The sequence below is a fragment of the Meleagris gallopavo genome, chromosome 1, assembly GCF_000146605.3.
Source record: "Meleagris gallopavo isolate NT-WF06-2002-E0010 breed Aviagen turkey brand Nicholas breeding stock chromosome 1, Turkey_5.1, whole genome shotgun sequence".
NCBI classification, from domain to species: domain Eukaryota; kingdom Metazoa; phylum Chordata; class Aves; order Galliformes; family Phasianidae; genus Meleagris; species Meleagris gallopavo.
The window spans coordinates 54,119,078-54,139,028 of NC_015011.2; the positions used below are offsets into that span (position 1 = coordinate 54,119,078).

Below are 19,951 nucleotides of genomic sequence, written 5' to 3' on the forward strand. Positions count from 1 at the left end.
TTTTAATCAGTAAGATTTGGCGTATTCTGGAGATGGTGGCAGCTACAACTTTTCAGTCAAGCTTTTACTTGGTAGTAAAGTCACTAACATTAAGAAGAACAAGGGAATTTGCCATTCTGTTTATTCATTGTGGTGCGTAGACTACGTTCTCACTTACACGTAAGTGGCCAGAAAGCACAGTAATAGCAAATAACATAATGAAACACTTACGTATCACACACAGTGGCTTACTTCTGAAACAGTTCAGCTGCTTAGAACTGTCAGAATGAAAGAAACTTGACAGTTCTCATTCAGAAAACTGTGGATATCTTGTCACAGAGAAGAAAGCAATCTCTGTTCCAATTAAAAAGCACTCTTGAAACATAACATAAAAGATGATATAAAGCACATTTGATGCTTTATTTTTACACAGTAAGTGAAATGGGAAAGAAACTCTACCTGTTTTATAGCTTGCCGTGCCAAGAATGCCATCTGCAATGGGTTGAGCTTTATTGCTTGCCTTGGTAGGTTCTGATTTTGGGGAAATCTCATCTGTTGTGCAGGGGGAGCTGCACCATTGGACTTAGGGCTATGATTCTGAAAATGAATCAAACGTGGTGGTGCCTGCATGAAGAAAAAACAGTTCTGTAAGTTAGATGACACTGATTCAATGTTCCAGACTTTTTTTACTGCACTTAACTCTTATACTTAATGCAAACAAAGAGTACTCCTATATTTAATGCAAACAAAGAGTACCACCTAGTTTATAAGAAAATTAATGCTAAAAACAAAACCTAGCATGTGGTTTTGAATTACTCTGATATAACAAGTGCAGATGCATTGCAACAGCTAGTGAGAGTATTTCAACTTTGGAAGTTATAAAGGACAATCACAGTTTCATCCAAAAAAAATAATGACAGATTCATTTTATAAGCATTTGAAAAAAATTCAATATATATAGCTCAGTAGCGTATATCATCACATACCATATGATATATTTTTCTCAACAATAATAGGCTGAGTATTACCATACATTCTGCCAGTCAAGTATAGAATGTCCATTCAATTCTCAGTAAAGAAAATGTTCTCTAACTCTTCTATATAGCTACCAGCTGAAGACAAAAATCTGAAATTCTGTATTTAAACATCATTGTTTTTCTTCTTCTTCTCTTTCTTCACTTTCTCCCTCATCAGTGAAAGGCTGCATAAGACTTCAACTCTAATTAAGCTTTGGCCACACAAAGTTTCTCCCTACAATGGTAAACAGCATCTCCAGAGTCCTTCCATGTCATCCAACCTCATGTCCAGTGACCATACACCTTCTTTTTCCTCCTAAGCTCTAGAAGAAGATCCCTGTGCAGCCCAGCCAATCTTCTGCACCATCTGCACAACTTCCAGCATTTTGGAATTGACTGTTCCTGTGATCTTAAGAGGTGGTACTTAAAAGTGACCAGCACTGATGGACCCCAATGCCTTCAAAAGCTTTTTCATGCAGTTTCCCTTCTTCCTTTGAGCATAGAGAGTGAGAGAGTGGCTGTGGTGGAATTCAGCTGCCCACCAGGACAAAACCACCACATATGGGAAAGAAAAATCTTCTTTGGAAATTGTCATAGCTTACCTGATGAGAAGCAGGAGGCTGCTGCACACTTCCTGGCATTCTTGGGTTTGGTAAACCTACTGGACCTGCTCTGCGCTGAGCTTGCTGTCTCTGAGCCATGACTTGTTGCTGCATGTGCTGGAGTCGGAGCTGAGCCAAGTTTATTTGCATTGGGAACTTAGATAGCTGATTTGAAGGTAAGCTGCCTGGTGGCTGCAAATTTGTTTCTGTCACAGGGTTCTTGGGCATGTGTGGTGGGGTTTCTTTATCTTCAATTACCAGAGAACCTGGTTTAAAAAACATAAATTAAATGAATACTAAAATATTGCAATTAGCAGAAATGCTATTTTTACAATTTTAGATTTTTGATATCACGAGGCCATCATTAATTATTATAATGCAAACGATGGGTAAACATGAGACAAAGGACTCACTTCATATTGTTTTCCTGCAAAAACATGGCTGTATTTTATAATGCAAAAAAGGAGACACTAGCAAACTGTCTTGTGCTACAGCATCCTCTAAGAGGTAAACTCTAGACAGCTGCCCTGGCCCCACCAAAAGAGCAAGGAAACAAAGTTTCATTCATAGAGATGAGAGCATTGCTATCCGATCATTTGATTAAAAAAAAAATCATACGTATTTTCATTTTTAAGTATTATAATACTTAAAAATTTTGTGATTTTTTTTTTCCTCTGAATCACCACAATGGAATATGCAAATGATACACAAACCACCAATTTTAGGATGTAATGGCACCTCCAGGAGATGTTTCCTCTGTTGATTTAGAAGGAAATGTAACTAGACAGGAAACTTCTAGACATTAATGCTGGCTGAAAGGCTTTATCCAAAGAGATCCACAGGGCAGTTCTACAAAGCTCTTGAGTAAAAAGCTGGCTACCACAACCAAGAAAGATGAATTTCAACAGAACTGAGTTTGCTTTACAGTCAAGGGAAGAGTATGCTGTTTATACAAGGGAAAAAAAAAAAAAGAAAGTTACTTAGTTTAAAAAAGTGATATTGTTAAGCTTGCTAAGTCCTGTTGGTGGATAGTCCTGTGGTCTGTTTAGAAAACAGGAAGAATCTATGTCCTTGTACGGAGTAGACAAAGGAAGTTTTGTAAAGTCTTTGTATCAAGTAGATTAGGGAAGTTCTGCTTTGAATCAGCTAATTTTGTTAAAGCAAGTATTGTGCAATCAAGGTAAGAAGCTAACTGAGCATGTGTGAAGATTGGGTTCAACCAGTGAACACAGTGAGGAAGGGTCCTGAGACCACCACAAAAAGACTCAGAAAGTGCAGGGAGGCTGAACCTAAAATTAATGATTTTGGGGGAAGTACCGGATACACGTGTGCTGCCAGGGGAAACCTTTGCACATGTAACACAAGTAATGTATATTAGCTGAAGATATTTGTTCAAGGCAAGCACAATTAAGTGGAAGGGTCCCCTTCTGCATTTGGTGCTGAGAATAAAGAATGGCTGCTTTTCAACATTCCAACTTGAGTTTCATGAGGGACTGATTCATGGTAGCAGTCTGACAATCCCCATCATGGTAGTACTTGACATCACCCTCTGCCACTTCTCTCCCCATATCTGCACATCTCTACAGATCCTGTGCAGTCTAGCCTGACTCATTTTTGAAAAGGTTATGCAAATGAGGAAGCAATGCAATGTGCATTATATATTCCATTTTTCATCCCAAGGAGCAGCAACTATGAAGAAAGCATCATTATGATTCCCTTGCTAGGCATGTAAGGGAAAAAAGATGTGCATACATACGGAATCAGCCTAGGCTAGCCAACACACCGTAGTGGAGAACAGGACAGAAAATTAAGAACAGTCATACTGTTTTCGTACTGACACTTTAGTAAATTTGGTGTTGCGTACATTTTAATTATGGTTCGACCACATCAGAATCATTAACAAAAATATTAATGAAAATGAAAAACCTTACCAACCTATAACAACTCTAGGCAATTAATTTCCCATAAAACAGATAACTTGTGGAATTAAAAAAAATATTTCATTTTTTTAATTACCCTCCAAAATACTTAGTGCACAGATGCCATCACACTGTCAGTAGCATGCAGCCTAACTAGAATTCAAGCCATTCCTGGAGTAATTTATTTACTGTCCTTGTTTCAGCTGAGATAATCTTTTTCATAAAGGCTTGTTTGGTGCTTGTTTTGGATTTTTGATGAAAATAATTTAATAATACACAGATTATATACTTGTTGCTGAACAGTGCTTACACAGTCAAGAATTCTTCTGCTTCTCATGCTGCCTTGCCAGTAAGGAGCTTGGAGTGTACAAGGAGTTGGGAGGGGACCCAGCCAGGACAGCTGACCCAAACTGCCCAAAGGGATACTCTATCTCATATGCTGCTGTATGAGACTGAAAAAGTGTTTGTTGGCTCAAACAGATAAACAAAAAGATGCCTTACAAAATGGAGCCTTAATGACTGTACAAAGAAGTTGCTGACTCGAACAATTAGTCTTAAGGGCTGTCTGAGACCGAAAGAGCAGACCACTTCCTGACTCAAGTTGGAAGCTGTAATATCTATGGACCCTCACTTTATGGAGGCAGAGTGATGGGATGCTTATCTTCACTTCCTCTCATGGTCCCTCATCTCTAACAAACATCAGAAAAGGAAAGCGGGGATGCACAACCACCTGAGATCCTCTTGGAAAACTCCTGAAGCTTCTAGACGCAAAGGGGTTGCCACCCCAAGTCTCAGATGGACCAACTAGACTACATAACCATGAACATGTGCATTAATCTCTGTCAACTCACCACTCACGGAACAAGACAACAGTTTCAAGACAATGCTGGACCAAGGGGTGGTGAAATATATCTACCTTTAAATCTCTTTTTCTTTCTCTTTCTTCTTCTCTTTCCTCTCCATCTTCTTTTACTCACTTTTCTTTAGTAGCTATTGTCTAAATTTGCCTTCAAGTAAACTGTCTTTATCTCAACCCACAAGTTTCTTCACTTTCACCTTTTGGATTCTCCCCATCCCACTAAGAGGAATGAGTAAGAAGCTATGTGGTACTCAGCTGCCTACTGAAGGAAAAACAAGAATAAGGTATCCTTGCAAAATAAGGAGAAATTTTGGAAGAACAAAGGAAGGACAGGGAGTCCCCGTAAAACAAGATAAAGTTGAGAAGAGATTTGGTCATAAGGATCTGGTTAAACAAACTTATCTTGCAGGAATATGGCAGGAGATGCTAGCTTAGCACATAAATCTTGTGTTCTTGCTAGACAGAACAAAGAAAGAGAGACTTTAGAGGATACAAAAATCCTCTAATTTAAATTTAATCCAGTTGGGCAAAACAACAGAATCTGGATCCAGGGGCTACCCACTGGAAGGATGAGCAGATGATAGGCAAACGGAGAAAAATGTGAACCTTGATTACCTTAGCCAATGGGGAATGGAGGAAGGGCTCACAAGCGCTGGGGTACCCAGGTAAAAGGGTACCCCAGTGCTTTGTGAGACCCCATAAGGGTTTGCCCCAGTGAACTCACCCTTTATTCGAATAAAGAAAGCTGAAGACTCTCCCCTTTGTCTCTTTTTGGAATAAAGAGCAGAAATTTTCCTAATTCTACTGTTTGTACCTTTGTACGTCTGTAAGGCTGACAGCGCATTCTGATGAAAGGCAGAAAAGGTTCAGGTTCAATACGTATCTCCCAAAGAATTCTATACATAATAGAAAAATAAGAACTGTCCATTAAGATAGCAGTAGAGAAAGAAATGGCAGACAACAGGAATAAAAAAAAAAAAATTGTAGGGAGATCTTTGAGCTTCAATTGCTGTTCCCAATCTGATGAGTTCCTAGGATGCTTATTTCCATTAAACATAAAGGCTTTTAGGTAATCACATATATGGACTACCTGCAAAGCTTCCAGATTCTGGGGTTCAGTAGAGACATAAAACCCTAGCAGTTTATGGTTATAAAACAAAAATAAAAATACTGATTTGGAGATCAGAGAAAAACTTCCCAGAAACTATCAGAGTACAGATGCTAAAGTTTTATATTGCAATTCTGATAAAAACATGCTTTCTTCTGAAGTGCATTCCTAACTTCAGGAAAGAATATCTTAAAAATAGACAACTTGTCAAAAGTATTGTCCTCTTTCCTGTTCTATTCTTCTGTTGCATTCATCCCTTCTCAAAGGCTTATTGCTTATAATGACAAGGAATATGGGTTTTTTAAAATGTTATGATGCTGCTAAGGGTATCAGTTTAGGAAGATTGGATTTAATTAAAAGAATGTGCTGTAAGATGCAGGATGAGACTGTCTTCAGGAACTCTTCCTTAGGTTATAAAGTAAGGTTATATAATGTGTTTTTGGCTTCAGAACATAGATAGCATGTGCACTGTCCAGCAAACTGCAAGTTGCTACTTTCATCGTTGATGGAGTAAGGACCTCGAATATTGCAAGCATCAGTATCTGGAGGGACTATATCTACTACCCTGAAGATAAGGAAGGAAAATAAAGTTAAATTGAAGATGGATGGGCCCTATCAGGTAATGCCAGAGAAATCACATTTAGAGAGGAAGCAAGCACCTAACTGAGCATAACTAGGGTCAAAAGTTTAGGAGCAGTGAAGACTGTCAGCCTTCCTCCCCCAATCCTCAGACAACCACCAAAAGGACCCCAAGGATGACTGTGAATGCTCTAAGGAGGAGGGTCTTATGTTAATCAGCTCTAAGAAAAAGATAATGACTTTGAGAAAATATTTAGCATATGTATGAAATTCTGGGGATAAATATGAGAATGCATGAGCATGACCAATAAATGTAATCTGCACATAAGCCAAGGTACACATATTGGTTGGAGCTATCCCCTATGTGCCCAGTGATGCAGTAAAGAACTACCTGCTTGATAGAACTCATGGCCAGGTTAACCTACTGAGGTTCTCAGAATCATCATCATCACGTCACATTCAAGCAAGGGACATTTGTTAATATTTCATCAAAAGTATTCATATATAATATGTTTTCCACACAACATTTTAAATGTCTTCTGCAGTGAAGTAAATGATTCTAAAAAAATAAAATAAAAACAAAGAACTGACAAAACTTTATCACACCTAGATTGAAAATATTTTGAGCCCAGAAGCTAGGATCACAGTGAAACTGGATGGTATTGTTAGTCACTGGTGAAGCATCACACCTCGCTCGGAGAAGATAGCGTAGTCGATATGTAATCTAGAACAAGAACAATACATAAGATATTCCACTTCAGTTAAAGCCATTAATATGAACTGCTGAAAACAAGCAAACAAAAAATCCTCAACAATCCCCCAGAGAACGGATGTAAAAGAAAAGTTTGTCCAAACAAAAATTAAAAAGGATTAAAAAAACCAAAGTAATCAATTACTGCATAAAGGCAAGTATTTTTTTCCCCTCCATAAATGCATATCTTTCCACAAACTCAGTTATTACATAACATTTACTTGCAGGCAAAGAATGGATTCATGTAACCATTGCTTCTTTTTTTCCTCCAAATCTAAGCTAACTCATTCATTAAAAAAAAAAAGTAATTCCATCCTCTTGACGACAAGCATCATCAAAAGAGAATTTTCCTTAGTAGCAGATGCAAGGTCTTTTCAGAGAGCTTTGTCCATTACAAGCTTGTCATACTTTCTTTTATATATTTCTTTGAAAATTCTCAGATATTTTCACATTCTTCAGACTTCTTGGTTCCAAAAGACTAGACTATGATTGGGATACACAGGCAGAATGCTGGAACAAATCTGAGTTTATCTAGCTTCTAGAAAGAGGATTTTTTTTTTGCAGATATTTCCTAGGAATATCTAACACAAATGTTAATTTAGAGTAACACACAACAGATACAGAAAAAGCTTATCAAGTTTCACACTTCTTTTGTCAAAATTTCATTTTCCTTTCAAATATTTTTCTTACATAATAATTTCCTAGAAAAGTCCAAGAGATATATTTGGTCATATTGCCTAAAAGGACACCAATTATCTTTTACATATGAATTTTATATGAGTTTCCACTTTGCTCCTACATTTTGTTTCATTTAGGCAGGTCGATTTTAGACCAGATACAAAACATTTAGCTTACACGACTTTTTGTATGTTTGTTTTTAAATGACTACTTAAAGCACACTACTACTTCGAATATAGACCTCCTAGTACTTCTGTACACTGCCAGAAACAGTTATAATAAACTTGAAAATTTCTACTCTCTTCACTCATCACAAATACTAGTCGCAGAAAAATTTTGTCATAGCTTATTCCATATATTCTTTCTGTGTGCAAACACATATATTACAAATAAACTCAGAGTTAGGTTATCTCCTATCAATAATGACAGTAGTCAAATATGTTTTGTTTATGATAGAGGATTAGGCAAGGAAACTGATGCCTTACTGAACTGTTCAGGTGTGTTATTCCCTCGAAGCACAGGTATTACCTCCAAACTATAATGCTGAATTTAAATCTGCCGGATATTCCTCCTGTGTGTTTCATGTGGTTGGATATTCCTCAGTAGAGGTCTTGTATGCTCCTCTATGTGTAACTGTTCAGGAACACATCTTACAGATGTCCATGGACATAGTTATTCAGACCCCAAATAACTCTGACCTTCAGCAAAAATCTGAAGCTTAAGTTTTACCTGTTCCTTTGAAAATTCTCTCTCATTTGCAGAGGCTTTATGGGCTAGGATGGTCTTTTTCTTAGGATTTATAATATTTACAATATTAAGACACCTGCAACATAAAATGTTTTCTCAACCATATAGCAGAAGTCTATGTGGCAACACTAGGCAATTCTAAACAACACGACTTAGTCTAATGCCCTTTTTCTCCATTCAGCTAAAAAAAGTTACTTGCTAAGGCTGTATAAGATAAGCTCAGTGAATTTAACCACTTGAAATAGGTTGAGAAAACAGCCTGCAGCATTTTAATGGGTATCAAGCAAACAAACAAACTCATGCACACACACCAACAGATTCTCAACTAGGCAATGAGGCAATAAAGACAAAAAGAAAACTTGTGTTCCAATTATAGGAAATTGGAAGAAGATGATCACCTCTCCTCAACATTACCACAGATTTTCTTCATCTGGAAAGTACAATCTAGAAATGCCTGGATAAATGATTGATAGTAATCTTTTTTCTTTGTTTTTAATTTCAAGGGTATTCTTCTCTTTGATTGGTTGTTGCTGTTTTTCAGGATTCTTCATCACAAGCAATCAATGAGATCATGCACACACGTGTATCCTTACAACACTGAAATACTTAGTTCCACAGCGGTTTGCATAAGAAAGCACAAGCCACATCTTCACTTTTATCAGCTTAACAAATCAATTTTTGAAGACTTTTCACAGAAGATGACTCTAACAGAACAAAGCAATACACTACATTAAAGACTGGATATCACGCTTTAAGGTATATAAATACCTTCTTTATCTAAACTCAGAAGCTGTAAAACATACTAATAAGAACCTCATTAATAATTCCAGACATACAGTAATTTTGCCCAGTCTTTCATGGCTTCAAGGTCTTCACTTCAGAAAAAAGGAGTTAACGCAACTTCTGAACATCCACAACAATACTATGCTAGAGCAACAGGAGACAATCACGATGAGTTAAGCTAAATTATAACAAATACTCTACAATTATGTTTTTGAGAGAAAACCAGGAAAAACTGATATACAAATATTCCAAGTAGTATGAAGTCATTAAAATGCCTAATCCCTTGTTGTCAAAGACAAATGTGTGCACGCATGTGACCCAACTAGACTATTTAAGGAAAAAAAGAAATCTATCTTTCTCATCTTACCAAGCGTTTACTGTAGAGTAGAGCTGTGCTGCTTCCACTGGAAACTGCCCATTTGGAAAAATTCATGGCATGTTCCAGCTGTTTAGAGAGACCTGCCACTTCCAGTTGTTGTTGCATAAGTTTCATTCGATGCTCTTTTGCCAGAGTCTGTAAGCAGAAAATTAGTTATAGTCAAAGCGTTCAACTTACAGCTGAGACACATTAACTTTCATGTTTGTGACTCAATGATCGAGGGATCTCTCTTAGCTCTTCTAAAAAAATACTTCCCTACACCTTGACTATAGCTATCAGTCAAAAAAGTCACAATATTTATTCAAGATATCAAGGTTTTGCATGTAGATCTTCATTTTTTCTGATGACACATTTTCATATATATATATGCCTATATGTATACACACACAGTTTTTTAAGCGCTCATTTTCTAGGCATCAATTTTAAACAATCTCCTTTTATTTTCTATTAGATTGCAGAATTTATGGAGTTCTGATGAAAGACTTTTTCATGCACGGTGCACAGGATAATGACCTACAAAAGCATGGAGGAATAAACCAGGTTCAGAGACAACCTTGATTATTAATATACAAATATTTATATATATAAATGTATATAAAAGACACGATTTACAAAGAAATAAAGGATCACGAATAAATGAATAAATAAGTAAACAAATACGCTTGCTCAAATGGCTTGTGTGGGACTTCTCTCTGCTTTGGAACTGCAATAGGACATGTACAAACAGCTAGTGCTAGAAATTGATTTCAACCATCACCAGAAAAAAAAAAGAAAAAGAAAACTGGCTTTTTTTTCTTGTGATAGACTTGAAATTACCTCCAACTGATGCAGCAGAGCTTTTCCTTTTTTGTTTATTTCTACCATCAGTGTAAATATGGCAACTTTAATATCCTGTTCCACCTGCTTTTGATTCTGATTCATCTCAAGAATTCTGCAAGTAAACGGTATAGAAAATTATATTCTTTAGGTCATAAACCCACCCTTCAAACAGAATTTTAAGTTTCTTTTGTGCTGCTGAGACTACAATATTCCTTGATCATATGCACCAATTAATACATAAACAATCAGACACTTTTAGTCAGGAAAATTACTAGAAGAAACAGAAAGAGCAAGTACCAGTGAACTACATAAAATTAATCCACTGGTAACAAGTTCTAAAGACCTAGGTCTGTAAAACCTTCATCAATGACACCGATAATGGAATTGAGTGCACCCTCAACAAGTTTGCAGATGACACCAAGCTGAGCGGTGCAGTCGATACATTGGAGGGATGGGAATCCATGCAGAGGGACCTGGACAGGTGGAGAAGTGGGCCCGTGAAAATCTAATGAGGTTCAGTAAGGCCAAGTGCAGGGTGCTGCACTTAGGTTGGGGCAATCCCAGGTATTTAAACAAAGTGGGGGAAGAGCTCCTTGAGAGCAGCCCTGCAGAGAAGGACTTGGGGATCCTAGTGGATGAGAAGCTGGACATGAGCCAGCAGTGTGCGCTTGCAGCTCAGAAGGCCAACTACATCCTGGGCTGCATTAAAAAAGGGGTGGCCAACAGGGAGAGGGAGGTGATTGTCCCCCTTTACTCGGCTCTTGTGAGGCCCCATCTGGAGCACTGCATCCAGGCCTGGGGCCCCAAGAACAAGAAAGATGTGGAACTCTCAGAATGGATCCAGAGGGGAGGTCAGTAAGATGACCAGAGGGCTGGAGCATCTCTCCTATGAGGAAAGGTTGAGGGAACTGGGCTTGTTTAGGTTGGAGAAGAGAAGACTCTTGGAAGACCTTGTTGCGGCCTTCCAGTACTTGAAGGATGAATATCAACAGGAGGGGGTACAATTGTTTGCAAGGGTGGATAGTGATAGGATGACAAAAATGGTTTTAAACTAAGACAGGCGAGATTTAGGTTAGATATTAGGAGGAAGTTTTTCACACAGAGGGTGGTGACGCACTAGAACAAGTTGCCCAAGGAGTTGTGGATGCCCCATCCTTGAAGGCATTCAAGGCCAGGCTGGATGTGGCTCTGGGCAGTCTGGTCTGGTGGCTGGCAAATCTGCACATATAGCATGGGGGTTGAAACTAGATGATGATTGTGGTCCTTTTCAACCCAGGCCATTCTATGATTCTATGGTAAAATTATAGTTATTATATTTATTTAGTTAGTTATATTTAGTTATTTCAGCAGTAATGCTCAAATTGGTAACAGGGCGTAGTCTTACATCGTGAAAAGCACTGCTAAAAGACGGGATAATAACACTAAGATGTTGCAACAAAGAAGAATGGTTTCTGCTCTTTTTTTCCATTCTGCTATCTTAAAGACAGGCAGAGGAAAGGGAGGAAGACTTCAAGTTATACTCAGCATCTTCTACTATGTTGAATCTTCCTGTAAGTGCTGAAGAAGCAGATACAAAGGACTACTGCTGCATGAGTTTTAAAGATTTACTCCTCTGCCACTTTTGCAGTACAGAATGAATAAAGCCCAAAGAACAAAAGTATTACATAAATCTTCAAATGTGTGCCACAAGCATTATGAAAACATGAGTCATTATCTCTCACTTTCTAAGAGGGATCTACACTAAAAAAATGAGCGCGCTGATGATGAATATAAGACCGCCTCCTGCACAGTTCATTGCATAACTTGTTTCACTGCACGCAAGTTACTGCTCCCACAGGTTGAGCAGAAGAGTTACTTAACGTAAGCAAGCACGCGAAGAAGACACCCAATGCAACAAAACTGAAGGTTTTGGAAGGCCAAGAAAATCTTACAATTTTTCTTTCTGGAAGCATACAAGGACTGAGGTACAAAATCTCCTAATCTAAACATTTCAACAAATTACAGTGTACATTAAAGTTGCAATCTGTCAGTTTCAACCTCAAAATCCAGTACATACCTGTTTTGGATCTGCTTCCCCGTACATTTTATATATTTAGTCTTCTCCATCAGTTTAGTGATTAGAGTCTCAATGATCACTTTCTGATTCTGAAAAGCTTCTTCTATAAACTGGTACCTATAGTAAAGAACCAGTGAGTATTTATATTGCCAAAGGTAGGATATAACAAAAAGCAGAGTGTCCTACAAAAGGCTTTGTTACATGAAGAAAGATGCTGCTCAGGTCAAAAATTTGACTGCCATTATGGAGGTATAGGTCAGCAAATGCTAACCTATTTTATTTACAGCATATTCCTTTTAAATTTTGACTTTCTGTTTTTAGAATTATGCTATTCGTAAAAATGAAGGGATACTGTGTGACCTTGTCACAATTCTGTTGAAAGAAAAAATTAATGTTGTGCTGTAGCTATTACTCTAAGTGAAAGAGAACATAAGCTATTACTTCGTGCAAGATAAGGATGTAGAAGCAGAAGAAAGAAGAGACTGCTGAGTCAGTAAAGTCAGTAACACTAAATCAAGGAATTGAAATCAGCAACAATTTGTGGAAAAAAAAAGAGGAGACGTTCTGAACAGGATATAAATTGTAAGAGAAGGAGAATTTAAGAGGAAGACAGCAATTCAGCAAGATCAATATTTAGTTGATTCCAAGAAGCAAAAACGGACAACACTCCTCCACCTACTGATGTCTGTCTGCCTTGTCAGCCAAGCACGTTCATTGGGTGGTTACATTTAGAACAGTGAACATATTAATGCTTAACCTATGAGCACATCTGTCCCAGGCCAATACTGTTATGTGTTAACAGAAAATCACTGTCCTATACCCAGGAGTTGTATATCGTTCCTCTTTTCATCTTCCACGGCCAGTAGGAAATGACCAAAGAACAGAAACCTAAAATTTGAATGTTATTAAATAGCATTCTCAAAGTACAGTATAGGTAAACTTCAGATTTACTTTTCTTTTTTGAAGAGCTCTTCATAGAAAAATTGCCCATTTGCTCCCTTCTAAACTTCTTGGGTATTGTTTGGTTATATAAACATCTTGTTGAAGGACAAATGGAAAAAATACATATAAGCATACAGTCACATAACAGCCTCTGTGCCTTCTAAGGTCTCTCTGAAAAACTGCACAGCAACAAATTCCACCCAAATATATTGTCAGTAAATAAAGGTCTTGTTCTTAAGCCACCAGAGTAAAAACTGAAAGAATTAGGTTTAACTCCAAACTATCATGCATTTGCCAGCCACGTTCTTTTAGACACAATCTATTTTTTTCCTGATCAGAAAATTTAATTTTTCACCCAATTGAATTGTATATTGCTACAGCCACAATTAACTTCAAGTTGTCTTCCTGCAAGCAAGCTGTATAAAACACTGACTTTGTTTTCATACCTGTGCTCTTTGTGTTCTAGTAACTGACAATCTCGGCAGGTCAACTTGTCACACGTTTCACAGTATAGCTTCAGCTGTTCCTTTTTGTGGAAAGGGCAAAACACAGGTCGCTGACTGGTCACACCAACTGCCTCTATTGATTATAGGAAGATGTCAGTCCAGATTCTTGAAATTGTTATAGATTTGCATTATCATGTTTTTCCTTATCATGCTCCTCATCTATATGCTAACCAGAAGTTACTAATGTTTCTTCAGGAGCCCACTGTAAGTGGGTTGGAAGTCTCAGTTCTTGTAGTAAATATAAATGAGCATAGGAAACACCATCACATGTTAAAAATGATACCTGTTCTTCTATGCAATTTAATGAGAAAAAAAAAACTTTTCTTATGACTTGGGCTGTATACTGAGTTCATGAGGATTATACAGCTTGTAATGACAACTGACTTCACACTGCAGCCCTTTCTTCACTGCAGACCAGGAAGGTCACTTTTCTGTACCCATTCATTTGCTTAATTTAATAAAATCTGCAGCGTGATTTTCTGATCTATATTTCACCGACATTACTTGAAACTGACTAGCACTCAGAGGAGGACTTGATATTCCCATTCTGCCTTCCTATGGCATTTTTCTCAGCCAATTACGTTCAAAATAAGTCATACACCACTCTTGTCCTTTCCACGTACATTCAGCAGTCACTTCTGATTAACTAGTATGAAAGTGGGATGTAAATACAGCACCCAAAATGTACTATACTGGAAACAGAAATGATACATCCTGTCACATATAAAATCCACAGAAATTGACACTGAGAAGTGAAAAATAAATACATGCATTTATAATAACAGAAAATAGTTCACAATAACAGAATACATAATTACAAGATCATCTATGTCCAAAGGACTTACTAGAACTTAGACTGAGTAGAACATCTGTCAGCACCCTATCACTTTCATAAGTGTCCTAATGTTGCTCACAAGACAAAATGAGCATAAACTGAAACAAAGATGGTTCTCTGTAAATAAAAAGTACAACCTTTCTCACCATGAGAAGAGTCAGGCATTCACAATGAGAACACTCAAAATTTCTTATAGGCTGTACTGTACACTGCAACAATCTTTGTTTTCAAGGCCCAAAAGGATGAAGCCCTGAACAACCTGATGTGATCTCACAGCTGAATTGCTTTAGGCAGGAGGCTGGATAGATATTCTCCTGAGGTTCCTTCCAACCCCAACTTTCCCAGATCCTACTGAGGAAAAACTCCTAAATTCATAACATATTTTCCTTGAATTTCTAAAGCAAAACATTTCAAACTTAAAATATACTTAGCTAAAATGTGAATTCTGGCTGCTCCAATGCTAACAAAACATGTCCTTGTTATTAGTGCAGAAAGAATTTAATTTATTAGTTCTCCCTATGCTGTGGGATTACAGTAAGTTAAAGTAACTATTTAGTAGAACTCTAGAAAAGCAAGAGGAGCCAAATACATAAAGAAGTATTTTCTGCGGTTAATCTGTAAAGCCAAGACAATAATGTGCAATCATTCCAGATGAAATATCAGTTTTATATTTGCATTGGTTTTATATTCATATTGGTATGTATAATGTTTAAAACATTTCAACATAAAAACTGTAATTAAATACTAATCTGTAGGTTTTCTCACCACTATGCATCATATCTGATAGAGAAATCGAGTATTATATTTGCAGCTATGACAAAAATTTCTCTTTTCAGTAGCTACATTCTAATGAATCTAATTCTTAACAACAACAACAAAAAAAAAACCAACAATTTTCTCTTTTGTCAGCTGAGCCATTTCAGAGATTCACTTAAAGAGTTTAAATTGTTTCCAAAGAAACACCAGAATTAGTTCAGATGGTTGCAGCCTTCAGAATGGAACTGAAATAAGTGAGTGGGAGGCCAGGAAGCTACCAACACTTCCTGTACCAATCAGAAAGTAAAATTTATTTAGTTAGTATTCATATGTATCAAGGGGTTACACCATACTGAATTTGTCCTTTTACATTTACTAAGATTAAGCGACAGTATTTTTGAAATGCGTCATTTTAAAAATTAAATGCTGATTTGGTTTTCTGATGCATTCTTTGCGATTAGCACACATCCTTTGCAAAATCATAAATCAAGTATGTTACCTGGAGATACTTCCTCTTTCTGTCTTACAGTATGATCCTTTGTGAATTTAACCCTCTGGTGAGCTCTGATGCAGGTCTTGCACAACCATTCTACACATTCCACACAAAACCCATGAGCTTCTGCATTGTCTTCACAACTCGTGCACACCTGACACGAACAGAAAAAAAAATGGTAGCTATGGCATATACATACAAGCTATTATTCATATATAATCAGTGCACTTTTATATTTTCCTGCAACAGGGAAATGAGAACAGAAAACTGCCTGAGGTACAGGAACACCATAAATAACTATATAAAAGTAATTGAATGTGACTTGTCAAAGAAAATGGTCATTTTGTCAGTGCTACTCTAGAACATTTACCTGACAAAATAAAAGTCAAACCATTACTTTCCACCTGACACCGCACACTTAGAAGTTGTATAATGTTTACTATACAGTAAATATTTCATGAGAGTGTATTGTAAAGACAGAACACAATCAGCACTGCTCTGATTTTAGAAGACAGAAGCTTTAGTTTTAGTTTCTGTTCATCTACACAAAGTTAAAGGAAATACACAAAGTAAAAAACAGCAGAGTTCCTCTCAAGAAACTCTGTATCGCTACTTTGAGACAAATTACAGTGAAGCTTATTAGTAAAGCTACTTTTCAAGAGATTTTCAGTGAATCTAGAATATTTTTCAAACTGTGGCCTCTGGACTACACCCAAGAGATCTAGAAAAAAAGGTAATTTAGGAAAACACACCTGATAGCAATCAAAATGTCCCTGTATAAAGTCAGTATACCCATAAGAAAGATTTCCTATCGACCAACAATTTCAGCAACAGATTGGAAACTAACAGTGATAGACAACAACATGCTCATAAAATTATTTCATTTTTAAGTCCTCCTTTACAGTCATATAACTCCTCCTTCATGTCCCCCTCTCCATTCATATCTTGAAGATTTTAGGCAACTATCATCCATTCTATCAATGTTTAGCACTGCTGCAAACAAAAGATTCAAGCTGCCAAATGATCACTCTATCCTAGAAATCCCACCAATAGAATTATGCAAGCAGGATACAAGGGACAAAATTTTAGATCTTGGTTTTCCTTTTAGTTTCATTTTTAAAAAATTCAGCTTCTGTGCCCACACAAGACAAAGAGATTAAAGCAGAAGCAACAATTTTTATCCTAAGCAGATACGTACAACTATGCCCCAGTTTGCCCCTTCCAGAAAATGAAGAATATTAGCTGATGAGGTGAACTGACTTGCCTTAGGCCACATAGCAAGTTACTGACAGAACTGGAATTTGAAAATACGAGTCCCAGATTCCCAACGCTGTGCTTATTCTTCTGGATCGTGTTGCCTCTCACTGCAAATATCTTCTGAGAAATGATGTTACAACACAAGGGTGGGAGACCCTTCTTGTTGTCACTTGGAGTATGAGGCAGTTCATGTTCGTAAAGGTGACCTGAAAAGGAAAACAAAAACTGGGCTTGTGCCCCTTTTTCTGTTTCTTTACAAAAAGGAGGCCTGAAAGTCTTATTAAAAAACCTTAAAAAAAATACGTTCTGCTTATTTACTTTTTTTTCCCCATCATCACTTCAACAACAAAAATTCTATTGCTATCTAGACCAGTTGATTAGGGAAAAATATAAATGGCATAAAAAATGTTCAAGAGAATGAAAAGAAAACAATTAAAGGAAGTTAATTGTAACTAGAAAGTTAAAAACTTCACTTGCCCTTAAGTTTTAATTTCTATGACACTTCGGGGGGGGAAAAAATCACAAAGCTATACTGAATCCTTAGAAAAGAATTTAAAACAAGTAAGCAAGCATCACTGAGGCATTAATTCAATGTTACATGTTCTCTGGCTGCAAAACCCATGAAGGAAATTCTCTGCGTCCTTTTCCAGTTTCTCCTCTGTAAGAGTACTGATGCAATCCTTTGCAAGGCTGGTGTAAAACCAGATTGATTGCATCACTGTTGCCCAGTGATCAGTTACATGAGCACTGCTGACTGGGCAGAGAACTTCTGCAGGCCAAGAAGCTTTTAAAGAACTTGTTGGCAGAGAAGTATTATCATGCTATGCTCCCAGATTGACTAGAAGGGTTTTGCAAATACAGAGAATGAGAAGCAGGACTTTTCTTTAAACTAGAAAAATAAAAGAAGTGAAAATAAGATAAGCAGGGAAAAAAAAGAAAAAAACACCAATTTTCAGGCCTTTTCATTATTATTATTAAATCAAAAAAGCAAAACAAAACAGAAGGTGAAAACCCAATTAGTATTAAAAAATTAATAAATACATTATGCTCTTTCCAGGTCACCTTTACCAAACTCAGGCAGGTAAGCTTGATATGTGCCAGACCATTCAAATGAGTTCAAAAGATTTCACAAAGTAATCATTCTTTTTAGATCCCAGGATCTTTGTCTACTTTCTTCTTGCAATGTGCTTTAACTTTTTTCTGTCTCTTTTGACCTGTTACTGTTAGAAGGAATAGAAGACTGTGATTCAATAACCAACAGTCAGGTGGTGTGAAATGAACTGAAACTCTTTCTTTGTAGTCCAAAAATATGTGTAACTACTTGGTGGATATATAAATACTCCTCAAATCCACCAAGTAGTCTCACACACACACACACACACACACACACACACACACACAGATAGATAGATATTCCTCAAATCCACCATATATATACTCCTCAAATCCACTAAGTAGAAGACAGACAGATTTATAAACTTCTTTATAGATATTATAACTCATGCTGTCAAAATAGTTCTGCATTATAGTAAAAACTAAATTTGCTTCCACCCAGTTCTTATTTGAAAAATGCATTTTCAGATCGAGATTAGATTTTGTTAGAGCTCTGACTTATTAGAAGAAACTGCATACCTGAAGTACATGGAAACGTAATTACCGGAAATACAAGCTATATTCTTACAAAATCTAAAACTTATGTTACACTTATTTTGACTCATACAAGCGCTCCTTTAGTAATTTCAAAGGAAATTCTCCCTAGTTAACTTATAAGCCTTTTATTCTGGTTAGATAGATTTATTTTTAATTGACTTTTCCTTCTAATTATGTCTAATTCAGTTACTAGTTTTAGTATTTACAACCCTGGGAAGCGTTCATTCAGACTTCATTCAATTTTAATGTAAGCTGAAATTACTCAGCATGTGGCAGGCAGGTTACAATATTTTCTGTTCTAAAAGCTTGTTTATTTACTTAAAGACAGATTCGTATGCATGAACTGAGGTAATAAAGCTGTCTTCTCAGCTGCTACTCTGTACCACCTATTTTCCAATTAGCTTTAAGTATCAAAGAGATTAAATAAGCAAAAGTCTTTGAGTTTTGAAGGACAAGAACTAAGTAGCATTCCAGAGAAATATTTGTTCAACTAATATCCTGAATAAAAATTACTCCAGGTTAAATTAGATGTAATAGTAACTCTATTTTAAAAAACACCGGTGCCAAAAGTGCTATTTCTTGGCACATACAAAAGTTGCAAGGACAACATCTGCCTTTTGGGACATACTCACCCATCTGTACTTCTAAATATAAATCATATCCTGACATCTTAAATCATGAACCCTAAGGAACATATCCTTTCTGCAATATCCCATTACCAGCTACTAAGCACATCACAACTATATCAAGACAGCCCATTATCCACTGTTCTAAACCAGCAACTTTCAAAGATGTTTTCACGATGGCTTCAGCTTTGTTAAGGTATTTAGCATACTAGTTCTTCTTTTGGAAGAACACATGGTATCTACTTTGATATCATATAAGTGCCTGACTTCATCACGACAGCTGAGTTTGAATGAACACTGAGTTTGGTAAATACTCCAGCTGTTGATACCCTATGGCTCAGAGGAGTTTTGCATATTTACCATCAAATTCCAAGAATAACGAATCCTTGAATTTTCCATTCCTTATCTAAGACACAAAGGTCTCAACTCCCCCCCACCTTAAAGTTCAAGAAAAATCTAGAGGAAGAAGAATGAAAACAAAAACTCTACTTTGCCACCAAAACCAGTAGAAATAATTCTGTTTCTATCACAACTCCCCAAAGGAATATGTCACAGGACACGTTATAGAACTTACCCAGAGGTTATGACACAAGCCCCAAAGGGGAAAAAAA

At 36.8% G+C, this 19,951-nt stretch overlaps 1 protein-coding gene across 1 annotated transcript; it reads right to left on the minus strand.

The window, feature by feature from the left end:
- Positions 1-19,473, minus strand: LOC100548578 (transcription intermediary factor 1-alpha). The gene is made up of 10 exons (XM_031552696.1): positions 19,434-19,473; positions 17,119-17,270; positions 15,814-16,009; positions 13,664-13,796; positions 12,276-12,392; positions 10,217-10,331; positions 9,389-9,535; positions 6,669-6,786; positions 1,598-1,863; positions 1-603 (listed from the first exon to the last, which is right to left on the minus strand). The coding sequence occupies exons 1-10, from the start codon at positions 19,471-19,473 to the stop codon at positions 343-345; spliced, it is 1,545 nt and encodes a 514-aa protein (XP_031408556.1). The 3' UTR covers positions 1-342.
- Positions 19,474-19,951: the final 478 nt, after the last annotated feature.

Coding starts and splice junctions, on each gene's coding strand:
- LOC100548578 (XM_031552696.1), bottom strand. CDS start 19,473: ATGGGCTGTCTTGATATAGTTGTGATGTGCTTAGTAGCTG. Junction 13,797..15,813: donor GAAAGAGGAAGTATCTCCAG/GTAACATACTTG, acceptor TATAATCAATAG/AGGCAGTTGGTGTGACCAGT. Junction 10,332..12,275: donor GGGAAGCAGATCCAAAACAG/GTATGTACTGGA, acceptor GTTTACTTGCAG/AATTCTTGAGATGAATCAGA.